The sequence below is a fragment of the Arvicanthis niloticus genome, chromosome 24 (genome assembly GCF_011762505.2).
Source record: "Arvicanthis niloticus isolate mArvNil1 chromosome 24, mArvNil1.pat.X, whole genome shotgun sequence".
Lineage (NCBI taxonomy): Eukaryota > Metazoa > Chordata > Mammalia > Rodentia > Muridae > Arvicanthis > Arvicanthis niloticus.
The window spans coordinates 26,224,129-26,244,599 of record NC_133432.1 but is presented as its reverse complement, the minus strand read 5'-3'; the positions used below and the strand labels follow the sequence as shown (position 1 = coordinate 26,244,599).

At 49.3% G+C, this 20,471-nt stretch overlaps 1 protein-coding gene across 12 annotated transcripts; it reads left to right on the top strand.

Annotated features, from left to right (window-relative positions):
* The first annotated feature begins 4,015 nt into the window (after positions 1-4,015).
* Ssc4d (scavenger receptor cysteine rich family member with 4 domains) lies at positions 4,016-19,858 on the top strand. 12 transcript variants are annotated; one of them, XM_076923199.1, is made up of 11 exons: positions 4,016-4,300; positions 8,359-8,603; positions 10,740-10,775; positions 10,941-11,246; positions 12,702-12,779; positions 13,294-13,608; positions 15,522-15,599; positions 16,492-16,566; positions 16,646-16,993; positions 18,042-18,119; positions 18,866-19,858. In XM_076923199.1, the coding sequence occupies exons 2-11, from the start codon at positions 8,438-8,440 to the stop codon at positions 19,180-19,182; spliced, it is 1,797 nt and encodes a 598-aa protein (XP_076779314.1). In that variant the 5' UTR covers positions 4,016-4,300; positions 8,359-8,437; the 3' UTR covers positions 19,183-19,858. The 12 variants fall into 12 exon arrangements, with proteins under 12 accessions (XP_076779314.1, XP_076779315.1, XP_076779313.1 ...); XM_076923200.1 differs by having other exon boundaries at positions 8,320-8,603; positions 16,682-16,993; XM_076923198.1 differs by having other exon boundaries at positions 8,320-8,603.
* The last annotated feature ends 613 nt before the right edge of the window (positions 19,859-20,471 follow it).

Genomic DNA, 20,471 nt, shown 5'->3' with positions numbered 1-20,471 from the left:
AATAAAATTACAAATTAAACAAACAAAGCCTGGTCAGCCATAATTCTTCACTCTCTCCCTATTTCTACCTTGTGTTCAGAGCTGTACTGCTGAACACTGGAAGCCCAGGGCTCCAGGCTAAGGGTCATCAGGCTGGAGGGGACCCTGGAGAAATTCTGGAAGATGCAGGGATTCTTAGAAACAGCTGGGGATTCCTGCCAAGTAGAGATTAAAGAGGCATTAATTGGGTGTCAAGAGAAAATATTTGTGCCTGAGACCAATTCAACAGCTTTACCCTAGGGGTAAACTGACAGTCAAAGCAAATTAAATTCATTTATTTGTCTATTTCATTTATTCTTCATACTTTTTTACTTTGTTTTTCCAGACAGGGTTTCTCTGTGTATATTTCTGGAAGTCACTGTATGGACCAGGCTGGCCTTGAACTCAGAGAGACTGAGTGCTGGAGTTAAAGGTGTGCGTTGCTGCCACACACCCCTCCCCACTTATTTATCATAATTTTATTTTACTTTATTTTTAATGGGGGGTTAACACAAAGTCCCACAACCACCAATTCTGTAGTCCTATTTCTCAAATCTGGGGAACCTGCAGGGGTTAGCACATCTGTCGTGCAACAGAGGAGTCTTCCCCCCCCCCAAGGAAAAAAGTAAGAAGGAAAGAAAATACACATACACACACACACACACACACACACACATGCACACACATGCATACACACACACACACACTCCTGATCGTGGTATTTCCTCTACCAGGGAAATACTGATTTTTTTTGTTTTTTTCAGACAGGGTCTTGCTGTGTAGCTCAGGCTGGCCTTAGAACTATTGTAGCCCAGGCTGACCTTAAATATATAACAATTTTATAAATAAATAAATAAATAAATATGTTATATAAATATATGTTATAAATAAATATATAACAATTTTCCCAGTTTAGCTTTCCTAGTACCAAGATTGCAAGGTATAAGCCACCACACCCTGTTTTATTTTAAAAAAACACATTTATTTGGTGTGTATGGAGGGGGTGCTCATGTGCCACAGTATGCACGTGGAGTCAGAGGACAACTTTGGGGGTTAGTTCTCTCCTTCCACCGTGTGGGGCCCGGGGATCCAACTCACGTAGTTAGGGTGTACAGCTCTCACCTTTATGCGCTGAGCCGTTTTGCCAGCTTCTATGTTTCTATTTCTTTCTTTCTTTCTTTCTTTCTTTCTTTCTTTCCTTCCTTCCTTCCTTCCCTCCTCCTCCTCCTCCTCCTTCTTCTTCTTCCTTTAGTTAGATCATCCATGCTACCTGACTATAGGTTTTTTGTTTTGTTTTACTTTTTAGAGCCTTTAGTCTTACTGTGCCACTCGGCCACTTGGTCTAGCCTTGAACTCTGGGCTAGAGTAATTTTTCTGTCTCAGCCTCCAGATTTTTGCCACCCTCCTAGGCTTCAACATTTTTTTCTGGTGGATATATTTACATAAACTATTTTGGGGGGATGACAGGGTCTTCCTATGTATCCTAGGCTGGCCTCAAAATCAGATTCCTCCCACACACTGTGAGGGTGTACACACTAGGGAGGGCAGAGGCAGGTGGATCTCTGTGAGTCCCAGGCTAGCCAGGGTTACATGGTAAGACTTTATCTCAAAAAGCAAATGAATACATAAACTCCAAAAACTCAGGAGGCAGAGGTAGGTGGATCTCTGTGAGTTTGAGGCCAATTCCAGGCCAGCCAGAGTTACATAGTGAGATCCTATCTCAGACAAACTGCAGAATCCTCCTGCCTCTGCCCCCTGAGTGCTAGGATTCTGGGCAGGCTACCACCCTACCCAGCTTTGATTTCTTATTTTTGAGACACTGGGAGTGAAAACCCAGGACCTTGTGCAGGCTTTGGTTTTAGTACAGCTTGGCACAGATATCAAAGGACAAATGATTCACCTGAATACATCTGAGGGACAATGCTCCCTCCACTCATTTTATGGGAAACAGGCAAGGAGCCCTAGTTACGCAGAGGCAGCTGTGTGAGCCAAGATGGAGAAGGATGCTCAGGTGGGCCTGTAGAAAGGCTTAGTCCCTGGAGCCCAAGCCCTGGGAGATGAGCCTAGAAGGCTGGTGAGGTGGGCCAAGCAGGACCCTGAGGATGTCAGGCTAAGATGCTGGCCTTATCCTGTAAGAGTATCGACATGCTGAAACTGATACATGACGTAGTTAGCGCTGGGTGGGAGGAGGGAATGGATGGCTATCAGAGGCAGGTGTCAGTGACAGCACCTCTCCTGGCAGGAACCATGGAAGGGCTAATGGTTCCTAGGAGTCGGAGGCCTGGTCTCAGGACCCTGGCCTTGACAGGCTTGTTATCCACAGTTGTGTTTGCTGGCTGTGCTGAGAACAGAATGAGGAGGACTGGAGATTGACGATCAAAGTTAACCTGTGCTTCGAACTCACATCCCCATTCCTCCCTGAACTGGGGTAACTAACCTTCCCAACAGGACTGCAGAGAGGTAGGGGGGAGCCAGAGATTTGTAAGGCAGGGGTGGTGACACACTCCTGAAATCACAGTACTTGCTAGACTGAACCCAGCCTTGGTTCTAAAGTAAGAGAGAGTCTCACAAAAATAAAGAAAGGAAGTTGTTGAGATGACTTAGCAGATAAAAAGTGCCTGCCTCAGAGTCTAAGGATCTGGGCTCAATCCCTGGAACCCACACAAAGAGGGAGAAAGACTGGAAAGGTAGTTCAGTAATTATGAGCACTTCCTGCTCTTCCAGACATCCTGAGTTCAGTTCCCGGCACCCATAACACCCATAAAGGGTGGCTTGCAAACCACCTACAACTTCAGTTATAGGGGATTGGACCTCTCCAGGCCTCCTCCTCAGACATTTGTTTGCACACGGCAGACACTAACACACACACACACACACACACACACACACACACACACGTACACATAAATAACCCTTTAAAGATAAATAGCTGGGTAGTAGTGCCGGCAGCAGGTAACATGGGCCTCTAATCCCAGGACTTGGAAGCAGGGGAAGACGGACCTGAGTTCGAAGCCAGCCTGGTTTACAGAGTGAGTTTCAGGACAGCCAGGGCTACACAGAGAAAGGGGCAGGAAAGATGGGTCAATAGTTAGAGGGTTGGAGGATTCTAGATGAGTTTGGTCTGGTTCCCAGCACCCACATTGCAGCTCAGAACCATCTGTAAGTCCAGTCCCAGCAGGTATAAGATGCACAAAAACTTACACAGGCACACACACATATACATAAATAAAATATATAGGGAGGGTTAGAGATATGGCTCAGTTGTTAGAGAAACTGTTGCTATTGCAGAGGACCCAGGTTCTATTCCCAGTGCCCACGGGGTAGCTCACAACTGTCTGCAACCCCAGTCTCAGGAGGTCCAACACCCTCTTCTCACCTCCAAAGGCACCGGACATGAATGTGATACACAGGCATATATGCAAGCAAAACACTCACAAGGGGGAAAGTTTTCAATGTTCTATCAAGATTTTGTCGTTGTTGTTCTTGTTGATTTATTTATTTATTTATTTATTTATTTATTTATTTTTGAGACAGAGTCTCTACGTAGCCTTGGCTGTCCTGGCATTCACTATGTAGATCAGGCTGGCCTCAAACTCACAAAGATCCACCTGCCTCTACCTTTCAAGGGCTGGGATTAAAGGAATGCCTGGATTTTCTATAATATGTGGAGTCTGGGGATTGAACTCAATGTGCCAGGCCTGTGCAGCTCACCCTCTGAGCCATCTCGCTTGCTCTGAATGTTGATCCCTCCCCCGCCCCCGCCCCCACCCCACTTTCATTTTTTTATGTTGTGAGAGGGTCTCTCTAGGTAGTTTAGGATAACCTTGATCTCACAATGCAACCCAGGCTGTCTCTCCACCAACAATGTCTGCTGTTGGGCTGTCCAGCACAGGCATAGGGAACCATCAAGCCTTTCTGCAACCTGAGCCTGGAAGGGAGGAGCCGGCAGAGGAGGGAGGGGCCACCTGGCCTCGTAGCTCCTCCTTTTCCTCGGTGTCCTTCCTCTAGGGCTGCTCACAACACTACGGACCACCTCCACTGTCCCTTAGCCTCTCTCTGCCCCAAAGGTCAGGTGGGGACAGGCTGGGGCCACCAGCAGCTCCATGGCCAAGGATATCGCCTCTTCTCTCCTTCTAGCTACGGAAAGAAAAGAAGAAAAGTCTGTGTTGATCTGCATCTGGGGGGCCCTTCCCCCTCCTAAAGTTCCCGGAACAGAGGCAGTGATTGAAACTTGGATTATCTGGAGACCGAGGGACAGAAAGAACCCAGAACATCCCCACAGGTATGAATCCTCTAGCTTTGGTGGTGGTGGTGGTGGTGGTGGTGTGTGTGTGTGTTCTCTCTGTGTGTCCTTTGAGAACCTCCAGCGCCCTTTCTTTAAAAAAAAAATCTTAATACTTCATTTATGTATTTATTTATGTGTGTGCAGGCATGCACACGTGACAGTCACAGGGTAACTTGCAAGAGTGTTTCTCCTCCCGACATGTGGGTCCCGGGAATTGAACTTAGGTCATCAGACTTGGCAGCAGTCACCTTTACCTGCTGAGCCAACTCATTGACTAGAGACCCTTCTGTTTCATTCTATGACTTCATAGCCACAGTTTCAATCAGCCAATCAACAAACAATTCCTGAAGACCCCATGCCATGTACAACTACTGAGTGAGATCTGCCGCTCGTCTTGGAGGGCAGATGGGGACACTCATAGCAATAGCTAGCACATTAGAGCAGGGCAGAGACTGGGGAAATCTTTTATAAACATTGCCCGTTTAATGTGGCAACAAGTATAAGGGAAAGAATATGGGACCATTTTGCAAATAAAAACAAAGAGGGTTTACAGCTTCTAATCACCTGCCCCACCGGGGCTAAAAGGAATTCTGAGAACATTCGAGAACCCTGGATCAGTAGTGAAAAACACCTGCTGCCCTTGCAGAGGATCAGGGTCCGATTCCCAGCACTCACAGAAGTCTAGAACTCACAGAAGTCTAGAACTATAGGTCTAAGGGATCCAATGACATACACACACACACACACACACACACACACACACACATATGCAGGCAAAACACCCATATCCATCAAATAAGAAAATATGTATTTAAAAGAACCCTGCAAGGCAGATGTGCGGCAAGTGCCTGTAATCCCCTTCAGAAGCAGAAACAGGAGGTTTGAACTGAGTTCAAGGTCGTTTTTGGCTACATAGGAGTTTGAAACCGGCTCTCAAGAGCAAACAAAAAAGCCATGGCCATTTAGGACAGGGATGAAGCAACCTCTGTTTCTGTCCCTGAGAATAGGACAGGACCAAAGTATAGGAGTTAGTTTGAAGTTGAGGGCTGAGGGGCTGAGGCCTTATTCACTGAGCATGCCATAAGTCAGGCTGATGGGGTTTGAAGTCCCTGCAGGCTGCTACGGGGGAAAGTGGCTTTCTCTCCAGCTCCCAGGCTGCAGAAGCAGGGAATACCATAGGTGCAGTTGAGGATTTCTGGCAGGGGCCTTGGAAGATAGCCATCCCTCAGGGAGGGAAGGGAACTGGCCGAGGGCGGGGGGACCCTTAGAAGTGGGTGGCCTGGGAGCCATGGGAAGGCCCAGGAAACTATGTATCCGTACCAGAAAAGATTGGCTGGTCTCTGCCATCCTTCTTACAATTCTCGGTTCCCGTGTCCCAGCTGTCCCCAGTCAAGGCAGGAGGAACACAAAAGGTGATTATTCTGCTGGGGGCTATCCTGGGCTTCCATGAATAGCGCGTTGAAAACCCTGTGTCCACATCCAGATCCGTTTTCACCTCTCTGCCCGAATGCACTGTCTGCATGCCAGAGTGGAGTCTAAAGCCAGGGAGAGATTCTCCAGGGAGGGGCACCTCAGACTCCAAGGATCCCACACAGGACCATTTTTCCTCTGTCCATTCCTACCAGGCCAACCCCCAAGGTGGCTGGGAGGCAGGTGTGCACGCTTCTCTTCTCAAGCCCACTTAGCCACCCCCCACCCCCACCCCAGCTTTCTTCTGCATCTGTGCTTCCTTCCTGACTCATTATCCGCAGTCCTGAGAACCTGATCAGCTTCTGAAACAGCCTCCGTCTGCCCCCTGCCCAAACTCTCAACACCCAGATCCACACTCCTGCTGAAGCCTGCAAGGAGAGGGGCACCTGTGGGACCGTCTGGGGTGCTGAGAGCACACACTATGTAGACTTTCACTGAGAGTCACAGGTAGAAATATGGTTTTGTTTTTTTTTCATTTATTTATTTAATTAATTATTCATTTATTTATTTGCAGACAGGCCCTGGCTGGTCTGGAACTCTCTTTTAGGCTGGCTGTCCAACTGATAGAGGTCTGCCTGTCTCTGGGATTTATTTATTTCTTTACTTAGTTTTTGAGAGGGTTTTTTAGTTTTTGAGGGAAAGCTGAGCCTGGGTCTCGGTATCTGTAAATAGCGCAAGCTGGCCTGGTACGCAGTAGGTAGCTAGGTTTTGCCTCAAACTTGTGATAGTCCTCCTGCCACAGAACTGAATCACCATAACCACCTTTGTTTGTTTGTTTGTTTGTTTCTTTCTTTCTTTCTTTCTTCCTTTCTTGTGTGTGTGTCTGACTTTTGAGACAGGGTCTCCTGTAGCCCAGGCTAACTTCAATCTTGCAGTGTAGCTGAGGATGGCCTTGAACTCTTTTTAAAAATATCTGTTTATTCAATCTGTATGAGTGCTTTGCCTGCATGTGTGCATGTGTACAGTGTGTGTGCTTGGTGCCTATGGGTCAGAAGAGCCAATCAACTCCTCAGGAACTGGAATTAGGGGTGACTGTGAACCACACGTGGGTGCTGGGAATGAGCCTGGGTCCTCTGCAAGAGCAAAACATGGTCTTAACTGTTGAGCCATCCCTTCAACCTGACCTTGAACTCTTGATCTTCCTGGCCCCACCGTGCGTGTGTGCGTGTGTGCTTGCGTGCGTGCGTGCGTGCATGCGTGCGTGTGTGCGTGCGTGCGTGCGTGTGTGTGTGTGTGTGTGTGTGTGTGTGTGATTGCGTGATTGCAGGCATGCACACACATAAAGTACATGGGAGGCCAGAGGTTGATGTCAGATGTCTTCCACAATCATTCTCTGTGCCTTATTCTTTGAGACAGAATCTTACTTAGGAGGCAGAGGCAGAGGCAGGCAAATCTCTGTGAGTTCAAGCCCAGCCTGGTTCACATAGCCAGTTCTAGGACAAGGCAGAGCTGTATAGTAAAACTGTATTTTAAACAAAAGAAAACAAACAACCAAACCAAAAAAACCTCCAAAAAAGTAGGAAGGTAAGTAATTAAGTTATTAGGGTGCTTGCCTATCTTGTAGGAGGCCCTAGGTTTGATCCCCAACATAGAATGGGGCATAGTGCTACGTAATCTGGGCACTCAGGAGGTAGAGGCAAAAGGATCACAAGATCACACTTAGCTTCGTAACAACTGGAGGCTAACCTGGGATACATTATAACCAGTCTAAACAACAAAAAGAAGCAGCCATATTGCTGGGTAGATCACTTGCTTATCATGTGTGAATCCCTTGGTCCAAGCCCCCCTCTACCGTACCCAGGACCACACAGACACAAACACCCAGACACCCCCATGCCCACAGACACCCAGACATACAGACAGAAGCAATGAAAAGAAAATCTACTGAGCAGATTTGAGAGCACACACCTTTGATCCCAGCATACAGGAGGCAGAGGCAGGCTGATCTCTGAGTTCTAGGTCAGCCTGGTTTACATAATGAGTTTCAGGACAGCCAGGCCTACACAGAGAAACCCTGTTTCCAAAAACAAAACGACAACAAGATGATAATAATAAAATTAACAAGTAAATAAATAAAAGCTAAATATATACCTACAACCCCCTAAATTTAACTGGGTTATTTAAGTACCACCCTTGGTACCAATCACACTTGGGGATATGAAGGCCTGGAGGATGAACTCTGAGCCACTGGCTCTGCTGTGGTTGGAACCCACCACCCTGCCAAGCATATGGCATCCTTTATCGTTTTGCACAGCCTTGGCTACAGCCAAATGCAATCCCCTTATGAATCTCTCTCTCTTTCTCCTTCCCCTTTTGTGGTATTGGGAATGGACCCAGAGCCACCTATGTGAGTTCAGCAAAGACTCTACCACTGAGCAGCAACCCCCAGCTCTCCAATAGGGGATTCTGGGTAGGCCATTTACTGCTGAGCCACACCTCCAGATCCTCAATAGCAGATTCTAGGCAAGCGCTCTCCCAAGCCACATCCCGGCCCAGATCCATCTTTCTCATCTCCTAGCTCTCGCACCTGTCTTTGCCTCCACCAGGAATGTCATCCCCATGTGGATATGTCCTTCCCCCTGCAGCTGGCCCATGCAGCTGGAAGTAAACACGGAGGATCTTGAGTCACAGATGTTCCAGCTGTGACTTCTCCTCAGATTCTTGATGGAACCGTCTGAAAAGCCATCCATTGGCTGGACACCCAAGGAAGCAGAGATGCACATTGGCCCCCAGCCGGATGAATGGAGCAGGGGATGGAAGCCTGGGGATGGGGGTGCTACCCCCCTGCCCCTCCCCCCAGCACTGTCCTTCCTCCTCCTGTTCCCACTAGGTAAGTGTCCCCAGACACTCCCTGCTTCTTTCTGGCTCTCAGTTCCCCACGTTGTCCAACCATGGTGGGAGTCCAGGCATGGTGGCACAGATTTGTGATCCCAGTACTTGGAAAGTGGAAGCAGACAGGTCAGAGGATCAAGGTCATTCTCAGCTACATGTCTGGTCCCAGGCTAGCCTGGGCTACATGAGACCCTGTCTCAAAACAACAAAAATGAGCCAGGCAGTGGTGGTGTGGGCCTTTAATCCCAGCACTCAGGAAGCAAGTGGCTTTCTGTGGGTTTGAGGCTAGCCTGGTCTACAGCCAGGGAGACACAGAGAATCCCTGCTTTGAAGCAAACAAACAAACAAACAAAAAACCCCAACACTAAACAAAACCAGGACAGGCCAGCTGGCTTGGCAGTGAAGGTGCTCCTTGTCACCAAGCCTGAGCTCTTGAGTTAGATCCCTGGAGTCCATGAGGCAGAAAGAAAGAACCAGCTCCCACAAGAAGTTGTCCTATGGCCTTAACATGTGCCGCAGGCTATGCACAGGCCAACATTCATGTCTATCATTTATGCACATGACACATGCATGTATACACACACACACACACACACAGTAGGAGTGGGAGGATACAAATTCAAGGCCATTCTCATGCCGGGCGTTGGTGGAGCACGCCTTTAATCCCAGCACTTGGGAGGCAAAGGCAGGCGGATTTCTGAGTTCGAGGCCAGCCTGGTCTACAGAGTGAGTTCCAGGACAGCCAGGGCTACACAGAGAAACCCTGTCTCGAAAAACCACAAAAAAAAAAAAAAAAAAAAAAAAAAAAAAAAAAAAAAAAAAAAAAAGCCATTCTCATCTACATAGCAAGTTCCAGGTTAGCCTGGGCTTTGAGACTCTATCTAAAGAAATCATTTTAAAGAGACTGGAGAATATGGATCACTGGCTAAGAGCACTGGACTGGCTGGTCTTCCCAAGGATCCAAATTCAATTCCCAGCACCCTCACAGTGGCTCATTTGTAAACATTTGTTAACTTCAGTTCCAGGGGATTTGGTGCCTTCTTCTGGCCTCTGTCGGTACTGCATATGGGGAACAGACACATGGGCAAAACACCCACACACATTAAAATACACATTAAAATAAAAATAAATTCTATCCGGGCAGTGGTGGTACATGCCTTTAATCCCAGCACTTGGGAGGCAGAGGCAGGCAGATTTCTGAGTTTGAGGCCAGCCTGTTCTACTGAGTGAGTTCCAGGACAGCCAAGGCTATACAGAGAAACCCTGTCTCAAAAAAACCAATAAATAAATAAATAAAAATTCTAAAAACAACAATACAAAAATGGCCAGTGAACTAGCTTGGTAGATAAAGGCACTTGCTAAAATCACCAATGTTCAGTTAATGACAGTGATCCTTTGACCGCCACACACATACACACATATGAATGCAATTTCAAATTTCTAATTCTGCAGCGGTGCCACATGCCTTGGAATCTCAGCACTCACTAAGCAGAGGCAGGTGGATCTATTGAGTCGGAGACTAGCCTGGTCTACAGAGAGAGTTCTAGGACAGCCAGGGCTAAACCTGTTTGGAAAAAAAAAAGAAAAGAAGAAAAAAAAAGTAAAGTAAATAAATTAACAAATTCTTTTTTGTTTGTTTGTTTGTTTGTTTTGTTTTGTTTTTCAAGACAGGGTTTCTCTGTGTAGCCCTGACTGTCCTGGAACTCACTCCGTAGACCAGGCTGGCCTCGAACTCAGAAATCTGCTTGCCTCTGCCTCCCAAGTGCTGGGATTAAAGGCGTGCGTGCCACCACTGCCCGGCTATTAACGAATTCTTAAAAAGAAAAAAAAAAAAAAAAAGATACCAAAAGTCTGCTTTGTTGAGAAAGAAGCCTTGGGGTAAAACTCCTGCAGGTGGCTGAGAGTACTCATGGGAGTTTGTTGTCGAGTAGACAAATGGGTCAGGGCAGATCTGCAGTGGACAGTGGAACACAGGGGATAAGGAGGTTGATGGAGATCTCCAGATGCAGCGTTTGGAGGCGGGGCCTCCAAGAGCAGGGGTGTTCCTGTCAGACCCCTGGGGGAGGGGATGCTGTGAGAAAAGACCAGTCCTCCAGAGCTGGGCAGAGACTCACCTCCTTCCCTTCTGTTTCAGCCAGTGCCCTCCAGCCCACTCCACTGCCCTTTCCAGGTAGGTTCCGCCTCTTCCCCCTCATCTGTTCCCTCATCTGTTCATGGATATTCCCAAACTGGCATGGCCCAGCCACACCAGTTTGGTAGAAGGTTCCCGTGGCATCTCCTGTAGCATCCCGGTCTCATGTCCCCACTGCACCAGCTTGTCTGCATTTATTTACAGAGCTGAGGCTGGTAGGGGGCCCAAGCCGCTGCCGAGGGCGCCTGGAGGTCATGCACAGTGGTTCCTGGGGCAGCGTTTGCGACGATGACTGGGATGTTGTAGATGCCAACGTGGTGTGTCGTCAGCTGGGCTGTGGCCTGGCATTGCCGGTACCGCGGCCCCTCGCCTTTGGCCAGGGCAGAGGGCCCATTTTCCTGGATAACGTGGAGTGCCGCGGGCAGGAAGCGTCTCTGAGCGAGTGTGGCAGCAGGGGCTGGGGTGTCCACAACTGTTTTCACTATGAAGATGTGGCCGTCCTGTGTGATGGTGAGGGAAGGAGCGGGGCTGTGGAGCCAAGAAGCTAGCAGGGTTCCATGTGGGGTTTGAGTGCACAACAGAGTTTCTTTTTGTTTCCATTACTAGGGATTGAACCTGTGGCCTCATGTATGCTAAGCAATCATTTTACCACTGAGCCACATGCCCAACCTGCCCTCTGATACTAGGCAAGCGATTTATCACCGAGCTGTGTTCCCTTCCCCCCCCCTCTCTCTGTCTATCTATCTATCTATCTATCTATCTATCTATCTATCTATCTGAGATGAAGTCTCATATAGGCCTGGCTATATGATTCTCCTCTTTCCACCTGCTAAATGCTGGAATTCCAGGTATGTCCCCTCACACTAGGCTTAGCCCTCCTGCCTTTTGAACCGACCACTGGGGTCACCCTGACCATAAGCTCTACTGAGCATAGCTCTGCAGTAGAAACTCAAGAGTTGACATTGAGAAGCATTTTCTAGCCAGCGAGGCTTATGAAAACATAAGCTGGAGCTGGAGCCTAGACTTTCTAATTCTGCAGATCTAAGGTAGGGCCTAAGAATGTAATGTTTCTAGTAAGTTCCCCGGGGTTGTCAACTGCATTAGGACTTAGGCTTAAGGGATTGGAAATGTGGCTCAGTAGTTAAGAGAACTTGCTGCTTTTCCAGAGGACCCAGGTTTGAGTCTCAACACCCACGTGGTGGCTCACTCACAATCACCCCTAATTCCAGTTCCAGGTGATATAGCGCCCTCTTCTGGCCTCCATAGGTACTACATGCATTGGGGGGGGCCCAGATATACAAAAAGGCAAAATAACCATATCCATAAAATAAAAATAAAAGGGCTGCAGAGATGGCCCAGTGGTTAAGAGTACTGGTAGTACTCACGGAGGACCTGGGTTCAGTTCCCAGCATCCACACGGTAGCTCACAGCCATCCAGAATGCTTCTGAGCTCTGCAGACACTAGGCGTGTACAGGGTGTACGAACATACATACATACCAAGCACTCAGACTCATGAAATAAATCTACAAGAATTATTAAAAACAAATCAATAAACGAAGAACAATAAAGAACACTCAGCATGGGCCTCTAGTCTTTCATGTACACCTGCATGGATCCTTGGACCTACACACACACATTCATATACCACACATGCAGGGCACTCTCAAGCACTTTTGAGCATGCACATGCGTGTGCAGGCACACACACACACACAGGCATCAAAAAAATAGAGAATCTGGGCCTTAGGCATGGTGACACACCCCTGGAATAACAGTGTTCCGGAGATAAGAAGAAAAGTTCAAGTTTATTCTTACCTTCATAGCAAGTTAGCAGCCAAGTAGTGGCTCTCCAGATCCAGAATTCAGGGCTTTGGTCTCAAAAGCAGGTATCTCAGGGGTCCTGTGTGTGTGGATGGCGAACAGAAAGATCCCTGTATCTTTGCTTCCACCCTGCTTTCTCTGCAGAATTCTTGCACACACAGCCCCCAACAAGGAAGGTGTTGACCAGTATAGCACCCCCTACAGTCCTCCAAAATGGGAAAGGTAAGTCATATTGGTAATATGGACCCTTGGTAGGCTAGAGGAGGTGAGGGAAGTGGGGGTGAGGGCTTCAATGTCAGGCCTACAGTGTAGAACAAGGACCCTATGTAGAGGGGGGAAGCCTAGAGGCAAGCAGGATGTCAGGGAGCGCTTCGTGGAAAAAGAGGTGTGGCAGCTACATCTTACAAAGTGAGGTTTTCTCCGGGCAGCTGTACATGACAAACAGGCACATTTTACAAAGCGAGTAGAGCAAGGACGAGAAAGAGAGGCTGGTTTTAAGTCAGGATGAAATAATCTATTCTGGTTATCCCGAGACCCGCAGTCCAACTCTTTGGACCGCTTAGCTTGGCCAAGCGGGTGGACTGGCTAGCTTACCCCAGCTGTGGGGTATGGGTCCTGCAGTCCAGGTTGCTGTCCCTGGGGAGGCCTGATGCATTGATGAAGTAACGGAAAAAAACGCCTCCTCATCACCCTGTAAAATGCTATTTGCCCCACCCTCTCCATCCACTGTCACCAGGTGAGGGCAGCGTGCGCCTGGTGGGTGGCGCCAGCCCGTGTCAAGGCCGAGTGGAGATTCTGCATGGTGGCCTCTGGGGCACTGTATGCGACGATGACTGGGGGATGCAGGATGCTGCTGTTGTGTGCCGCCAGCTGGGCTGTGGAGCCCCCTTGGCTGCCACCACTAACGCCTTTTTCGGCTATGGTACCGGGCATATCCTGCTGGACAACGTTCACTGCGAAGGCGGCGAGCCCCGCCTGGCAGCCTGCCAGAGCCTAGGTTGGGGAGTGCACAACTGCGGCCACCACGAGGATGCTGGGGTGCTCTGTGCAGGTGCCAGGGGCAGCGGGGGCGGGGCCAGGCTAGAGGGGCAGGGCCTTTTGCAGGAGTAAAGGTGGGGAGGAGAACTGGAAGAAACTAAAGGCTGAGTGGGAAAAGGGGTTGGCTAACTGTACTTTACTGATCTTTCCAGAAAGGCTTTGAAATTGCCTGTACTATTCAGATCTGCTCTGGGGATAACTCATTCAGATAACTATTCAGATAACTCATTCTCACATTCTCAGTAGCTCTATAGAATATCATAGTATTCCTCTGTTATTAGGAATGCCTCCAGAATTTTCTAGCAGTTTCCAGATATTCTTCATGGATGATTTCAGAATAAAGCAATAGTATTCTAGAATTGCTCCCTCAAAGATTACTTGCAAAGAGCCTAACTGCAGAACCTTGCCCAGCTATCTGTAATCTGTTCTAATAATAGACTGTTCCTCCCATATGGACCCTCTCCAATTTGGGAGTGTTTTCAGCAAATTAAAGGTAGGCATTGCAGCAGAATATGTAGCTTATTTGATGGGGTGCTCACCTGCCTAGCATGCATGAAGCCCTGGGTTTAATTTCCAGCCCTACAGAAACCGGGCATACTAGTAAATAAAGCTCTAGTACTCCTTGCTTACATAAAACCCCGTTAAAAAAAAATAAAGTAAAATAAAAATATGAAAACAAAAACAAACAAACAAACAAACAAAAAAAAAAAAAAAAACACAACTGGGCCTGGTTGTCTGTATCTTTAATCTCAGTTCAAAGAAGACAATGGCAAGCTGATCTCTGTGAGTTCAGGGCCAGACAGAACTACTTATTGAGACCCTGTCTCAAAATAAAATAGAAGTGATTTTTGTCTTGTTGAGGCAGGGTCTTACTGTAGCCCAGGCTAGCCTCCCTAGTTGCAGGCATTACAGGCACTAGCCACCATACCCAGCCTAACAGATGGGTTATGGTTACTCTTACATCCTGGGGAATCGAACCTAGAACTTTGTGCCATATAAACTCTGCCACTGTGCTAAATACACCCTTAGCCCAGCAAATAAAACTCATGGGATCACAACGCCATTTCTCAAATAGACTTTTTTTTTTTTTTTTTTTTTTTTTGGTTTTTCGAGACAGGGTTTCTCTGTAGCTCTGGCTGTCCTGGAACTCACTCTGTTGACCAGGCTGGCCTCGAACTCAGAAATCCGCCTGCCTCTGCCTCCCAAGTGCTGGGATTAAGGGCATGCGCCACCACTGCCTGGCTAGACTCTTTTCTATTAAGTGGAAAGTGTTTGTAGCAAACCAAAAGCCATCATTCCCAGCTTACAGATGGGAAAGCCGAGGTCCTGAGAGGCATCAGGAGCCCTAGCAGAATCACAACTAATCTTCTCAATGAAGCCCATGCTCTGTCTCTTTTCCAGCCTCATTTTATTGATGTAGTAGGATGAAGATTCTTCAGTCTTTTCTTTTAACCTAGCCTTGAACTCAGTACCTACATTTCTGACCCTACATTTCTGACCCACCAGCCTTTGGCTCTGCAGTGCTGGGATTGCAGACATGTATAACCACACCCATTTTGTGTGATATTAGAATGTACCTAGGACCCTGTGCATGCTACCAACTGAGGCAAGCATTCTACCAACTGAGCTATATATATCCCAGGCCATAAAATGGTGGAGTCTTTTTGCTGTAAATTCCTTAGAAATGAGCATGGGGGTCTTTAGTGGGCAAAACTCTGCATCTTTCCACTTTGTACACACTAGACTTCTAAGAACAGTGGGCACAGGAGAGCATGTAACAGGCCTGCACACATGTGTGGACCTCACATAAAGGACTGTCAAAGCTGGACAGGGCTCAGTGTATTCCAGCCCTGGGTGTAGTTTGTTTTCTTTGGGGTGACACCCTTAGCCCTGTGACTGACCCTTCTGTCTTCTCTCCTGCTCTAGTTCTAAGCCCTCCAACTTCCACAGCACTGCCTCCGTCTGTCACTAAAGAAGACTGGGCGTGGCACACTGAGCCAGCAGGTAAACAGCCCAGTCTCCCGGCTGGTAGGGGTGGGAACTAAGGACGCTCTTTTAGAGACACAGGAAAGGGATTTAAGTGAAGGCTTTGGGGCACGTGATAGAGATGGGTCGAGAAGAGATGAGCAGATGGGAGCACAAATGACACCCAGAGCTCTGAAGAATTAAACGTGGATAAGAGCTTTTTCTCTGTAGCCCTGGAACTCCCTTTGTAGAGAGGCTGGCCCCTAACTCACAGAGATCTACCTGCTTCTGCCTCTTGAGTGCTGAGATTAAAAGCGAGTGCCACCACTGCCCCGGCCAGCCTCAAGAGAGCTTTTTAAAATGTTTGAGTCAAATCAGCGCTTGCTGCCAAGGTGGGGAATTGTGAGCCCATGGAAATTGGGAACCAAGGTGAGACGTACGTTTGGAATTAGAACTACGGGTGACGAAAAATTACGATAATTTAAGATTCAGGAGTTGCAGGATGTTAACTCGGGTGGTTGACTGCCTGCCTATCAAGAACAAGCCCAAGGATTCCATCTGAAGGAACTATCACATAAACCAGGCATGATGGGTCACCCCAAATTGAGGCAGGAGGCCTTGGAATTCAAAGCCAATTGAAGTTGCACAGCAAGATTTTGCCTCAAAACCCCCGAAGCTTTTAATCCTAGCACTCCGGAGGCAGATCACTTGTGAGTCTGAGATCAGCCCTATCTACATGGTTGAGTTCTAGCCCAGCCAAGGCTGAGAGCCTGTCTTGGGGAAAAAAAAAAAATGGGGAGGAAAATCCTAAAAGATGTTTATTACTGGACAGACTAGACTGTACGGGGTGACTCTGGGACTGAGGCAAGGTAAGGTGTGGTTGTGGTAAATGGCCTTCTTGTCCCCTTCAAAGGCTCCTTTGTCTCCACAGCTACAGGAGTTGGTGCCCTGCCTTCCAGGGATACCATGCGGTTCACCACGGCAGCCTGGGCCTCAGGGAAGAAAAGTAAGTGGCCCTGCCCCGGGTCCAGCAGAGGGTGGGAGCGGGTGGGACCCGGGCTGCAGTAGGGAGCCTGCTGCCCCAGGCCATCCACTGTGGCACCGGCCTGTACGCCCCGCAGGCGGTAGGCTGAGGCTGGTAGGCGGCCCGAGCCCTTGCCGCGGCCGCGTGGAGGTGCTGTACGCCGGGGGTTGGGGCACCGTGTGCGACGATGACTGGGACTTCGCGGACGCACGCGTGGCCTGTCGCGAGGCGGGTTGCGGGCCCGCGCTAGGCGCCACGGGCCTTGGTCATTTTGGCTATGGCCGAGGCCCTGTGCTGCTGGACAACGTAGGCTGCACTGGTACCGAGGCTCGCCTCAGCGACTGCTTCCATCTGGGCTGGGGCCAGCACAACTGCGGCCATCACGAAGACGCTGGAGCACTGTGCGCAGGTGAAGCTGTGGCGCGGGAGGGGTGGAGTCCGAGATGGGGTGGGCGGGGCCTAGCGCCTAGGAGATGAGATGTGGGCGGGGCTCATGAAGAAAAAGCGCAAGCAGGGCGAGGGCTAAGGATCAGGGGCGGGGCCATGCGCAAGCGCCCAAAAGCGATATGGGCGGGGCTGAATCAGGAGGGGAGGGGTATCCTGTGCGGGGCGGGACAAGACTTGGTTGAGCAGGGCGGTGCTTGGACCCTCACGGCCCTGTGGGCGGGGCCTCTTGTAGCAGTCACAGTGGGAGTGGGGCTGAGTCTGAGGAAGCATGGGTGGGGTCGTGCGCCGGAGCTCCCTGCTGTGTGAGCGGAAGCTGCGTAGCTTTCTGGCTGGCCTAAGACTGGGAAGGCGAAAGTGAAGCAGTGCGCAGGTTTTGTGGGCGGGGTGGTCTGAGGCCCTTTGTGGGCGGGGCGTCATAGCTGGCGATGGGGTGAGGGATAGATGGGGTCGGATGAGGAATAGGCGTGGCAGGCTCTGCTGCACTGCAGCGGAAGTATTGCGCATAGCGGGGGTAGCCGGATGCCCCTCAGCGGCTGAGCCGTAGGGGTGTAACCGGAAGGGCGAGTTCTCTGCAGGGTGAGAAGAGGGCGCGGCCAAGAAAAGACTCGTGCCCTGCTATCCGATTAATAAAGAGCTGTGTCCTTTATTCTCTCCCTGCTGAGTCAAGGTTCCTTACTAGCTACTAGTGATTAGTAGGAAGCAATCTGCTTTCCCAGAGCTAGCCTTTGACTTCAGAGATGCCAATGAAAAGAGGCGTTTACAAAGTCTGGCAGGACCTTGTCAATCCCTTCTGTTCCTTGCTTGCTGTAGAAAGTGTTATCTCTGCCTTTACTTGATGCCCAGGTCTAGGGGGCCCTCCAGTATCCTACTTTAGGTTGGCAGTTCTTCTGTCTTTCTGTCCAACCTGGGAAGGTTAGAAGAGGTGATCTAGCTCTAGGTAGCACGTTCCCCACCATGACAGCCATCTTTTTTTTTTTTTTTTTTTTTTTCTTATGCCCCTGTTGAGCCAGGCCCAGAGGAACTGGGTCTCCAGGTCCAGCAGGATGGTTCTGAGACCACCCGAATGCCCAGTCCTCGGCCCAGAGATGGTAGGTGTCTACTGCCACTGAAACTCAGGTTGGGACTTTAGGGATAATATCAATCTGGAGTGAAATACCACTAAAGCAACCTAGAAATTTCTACACTTGGGATCAAACTGAAGAAATGAGACTCCTATCTTGAAGCAGACAGTGAAAGAATGCAGAATTAGGCATGGTGGCCTATGGCTTTCATCCCAGCATTCTGGTGTCTTGGGTCAGAAGGACAATAACTTCAAGGCCAGTCTGAACCACATACAAAGGCTCAGGGAAAAACAAGCAACATATTAGCCCAGGAATGCAGGTGTAGAAGTGGGGACAGTAAGCTTTGGGGGACAGGATAAGACAATGGTCATAGTTTACAAAACAGCCTGTGGCTAAGGGGCTGAGACTGTCAAGGGTCTTACTACGTAGCTCTGGGTGACCGTTGCTATATAGAACAGGCTGGCCTCGAACTCACAGAGATCCAGTTGCCTCTGCCTCCCTAGTGTTGGGATCAAAGGTGCGTGCCACCTTGTCCGGCATTATTTATTTTTTGTGTCTTTGTATCTGTGTATGTGCATTCATGTGTTCACACACATGTAAACACAAAACAGTATGAAGGAACGTGAAGGTCAGAGGACAACCTGTGCGAGTTGTTCTTGGGGATAGAACTGAAGTCATTTGGTTTGGTGGCAAGTGCCCTCGACCATGGAGCCATCTCTTGGGTCCCATGAGCCCATGGGCTCTTCTGACCCAGGGCCTTATCTCCAATACAGGGCACCTCCGTCTTGCCAGTGGAACCCACCGATGTGAGGGGCGCGTAGAACTCTTCCTAGGACAACGGTGGGGCACTGTTTGTGATGATGCCTGGGACCTACGGGCAGCCGTTGTCCTGTGCCGTCAGCTGGGATGTGGCCAGGCTCTCGCAGCCCCAGGCGAGGCCCACTTTGGCCCAGGCCGAGGCCCAATCCTCTTGGACAATGTCAAATGCCGAGGAGATGAGAGTACCTTGCTACTGTGCTCTCATATCCGCTGGGATGTCCACAACTGTGACCACAGCGAGGATGCCAGTGTCCTGTGCCAGCCATTGTGACCCAGATGGCTCTGCACTCCATATCATATCAAAGGAGCCTATAGGGGAACTGTCTCTCCTTTTCCAGGATGCCTTCCTTTGATAGCTCCAGTCCCTGGTTCCCCTTTCTCCCCGTGCATGGGAGAGATGCAGTACCTGCCTGAATCCTCTTACTGTGTGGCCTGAGACTGTTACCGCCTGCTAAAGGCCCAATACAGTGAACATAGCAATGTTTTGCTCAGTCAAAACAGAACATGTGGGAGAATGACTCACTTCTCTTTGGGGGAGCTCTTATATAGTACCCCTGTTCCTTCCTCTCTACACCCATATCCATGAGGCTTGGGGTCTCTGTAAATGCCTTCAAACCCTTCCAATGACCTATCTTGGTCTCTCCCTAAAAGAGGGGCGACAGAGGGGGTTGAGGTGCTCTTTTCTATACACTGGCAGGGGACTGCAGAAGATCCCAGGGCATCACCTTCCCTGCTGGGTGATGACTTGGATTCAGATGGTGCTCGGCTGAACAAGGGGGCTTGCAGGGGCCAAAGCAGGGACCAGAGGAGCCCTTCCCGCACCATCTCTGATTTCCACTGCCCCCAGCACAGAGCCTCCACTTTTTGCAGTAGCAAAGAAGCCTGGAGGCCCATAGCCACTGTTCCTAGGTGCCAAGTCAATAAAGCATTATCCCCCAGTCTTTTAACTGAGGTCATTGTTTGAGAACCTGTACCATGGCAGCTGGAAAGACTCCAGGAAGGACTTTCTGGAGAAAACTGGCGTAGAGATGAAAGGCTATGGTCCAAGAGCAGCATCCAGTTCTCCAAGGGCCTATCACAGCCTCGAAACGTGGAAATGCTGACTCACCACTGCAAGCATCGGGCTCCTTAGAGGAGCTTCTGGTCGTCTTCTCCATTCTTTATTCACACACAAATCTAGATCCAGGAAAAAAGACATGCAGCATGCTGGTGCATGCCTGTAGTGCCTGGGCTGCTGCAGAAGGCCGTGCTGAGGGAGGTTTCAGGCCAGCCAGAGCTATAGAGTGAGAGAAGCTGACTGAACAGACCCAGAAAAGAAAATGACAAAATAAAACACAATCTCCTTTGGTAAACTACACCTGTGATATTACCTCTTTAAAGGAGTCACAGGAGGGAGGGTCAAGAGTTCAAGGTCATCCTCAACTACATAACCACTCAAGGCCAGCTTGGACTACAAGGGTGGGCAGGGCGAAGACAGACCACAACACAGGATCCTGCCTGAATTGGTGGTGGCAAAAATCTGTAATTCCAGCACTAACGTGCTTAAGCAGGTGGACTGGG

Bases quoted from the DNA above. Each gene is read 5' to 3' on its own strand.
- Ssc4d (XM_076923199.1), top strand. From the start codon at position 8,438: ATGGAACCGTCTGAAAAGCCATCCATTGGCTGGACACCCAAGGAAGCA. The intron at 12,780-13,293 runs GTAAGTCATATT...CACTGTCACCAG, and splicing joins AGTCCTCCAAAATGGGAAAG to GTGAGGGCAGCGTGCGCCTG. The intron at 15,600-16,491 runs GTAAACAGCCCA...TTGTCTCCACAG, and splicing joins GTGGCACACTGAGCCAGCAG to CTACAGGAGTTGGTGCCCTG.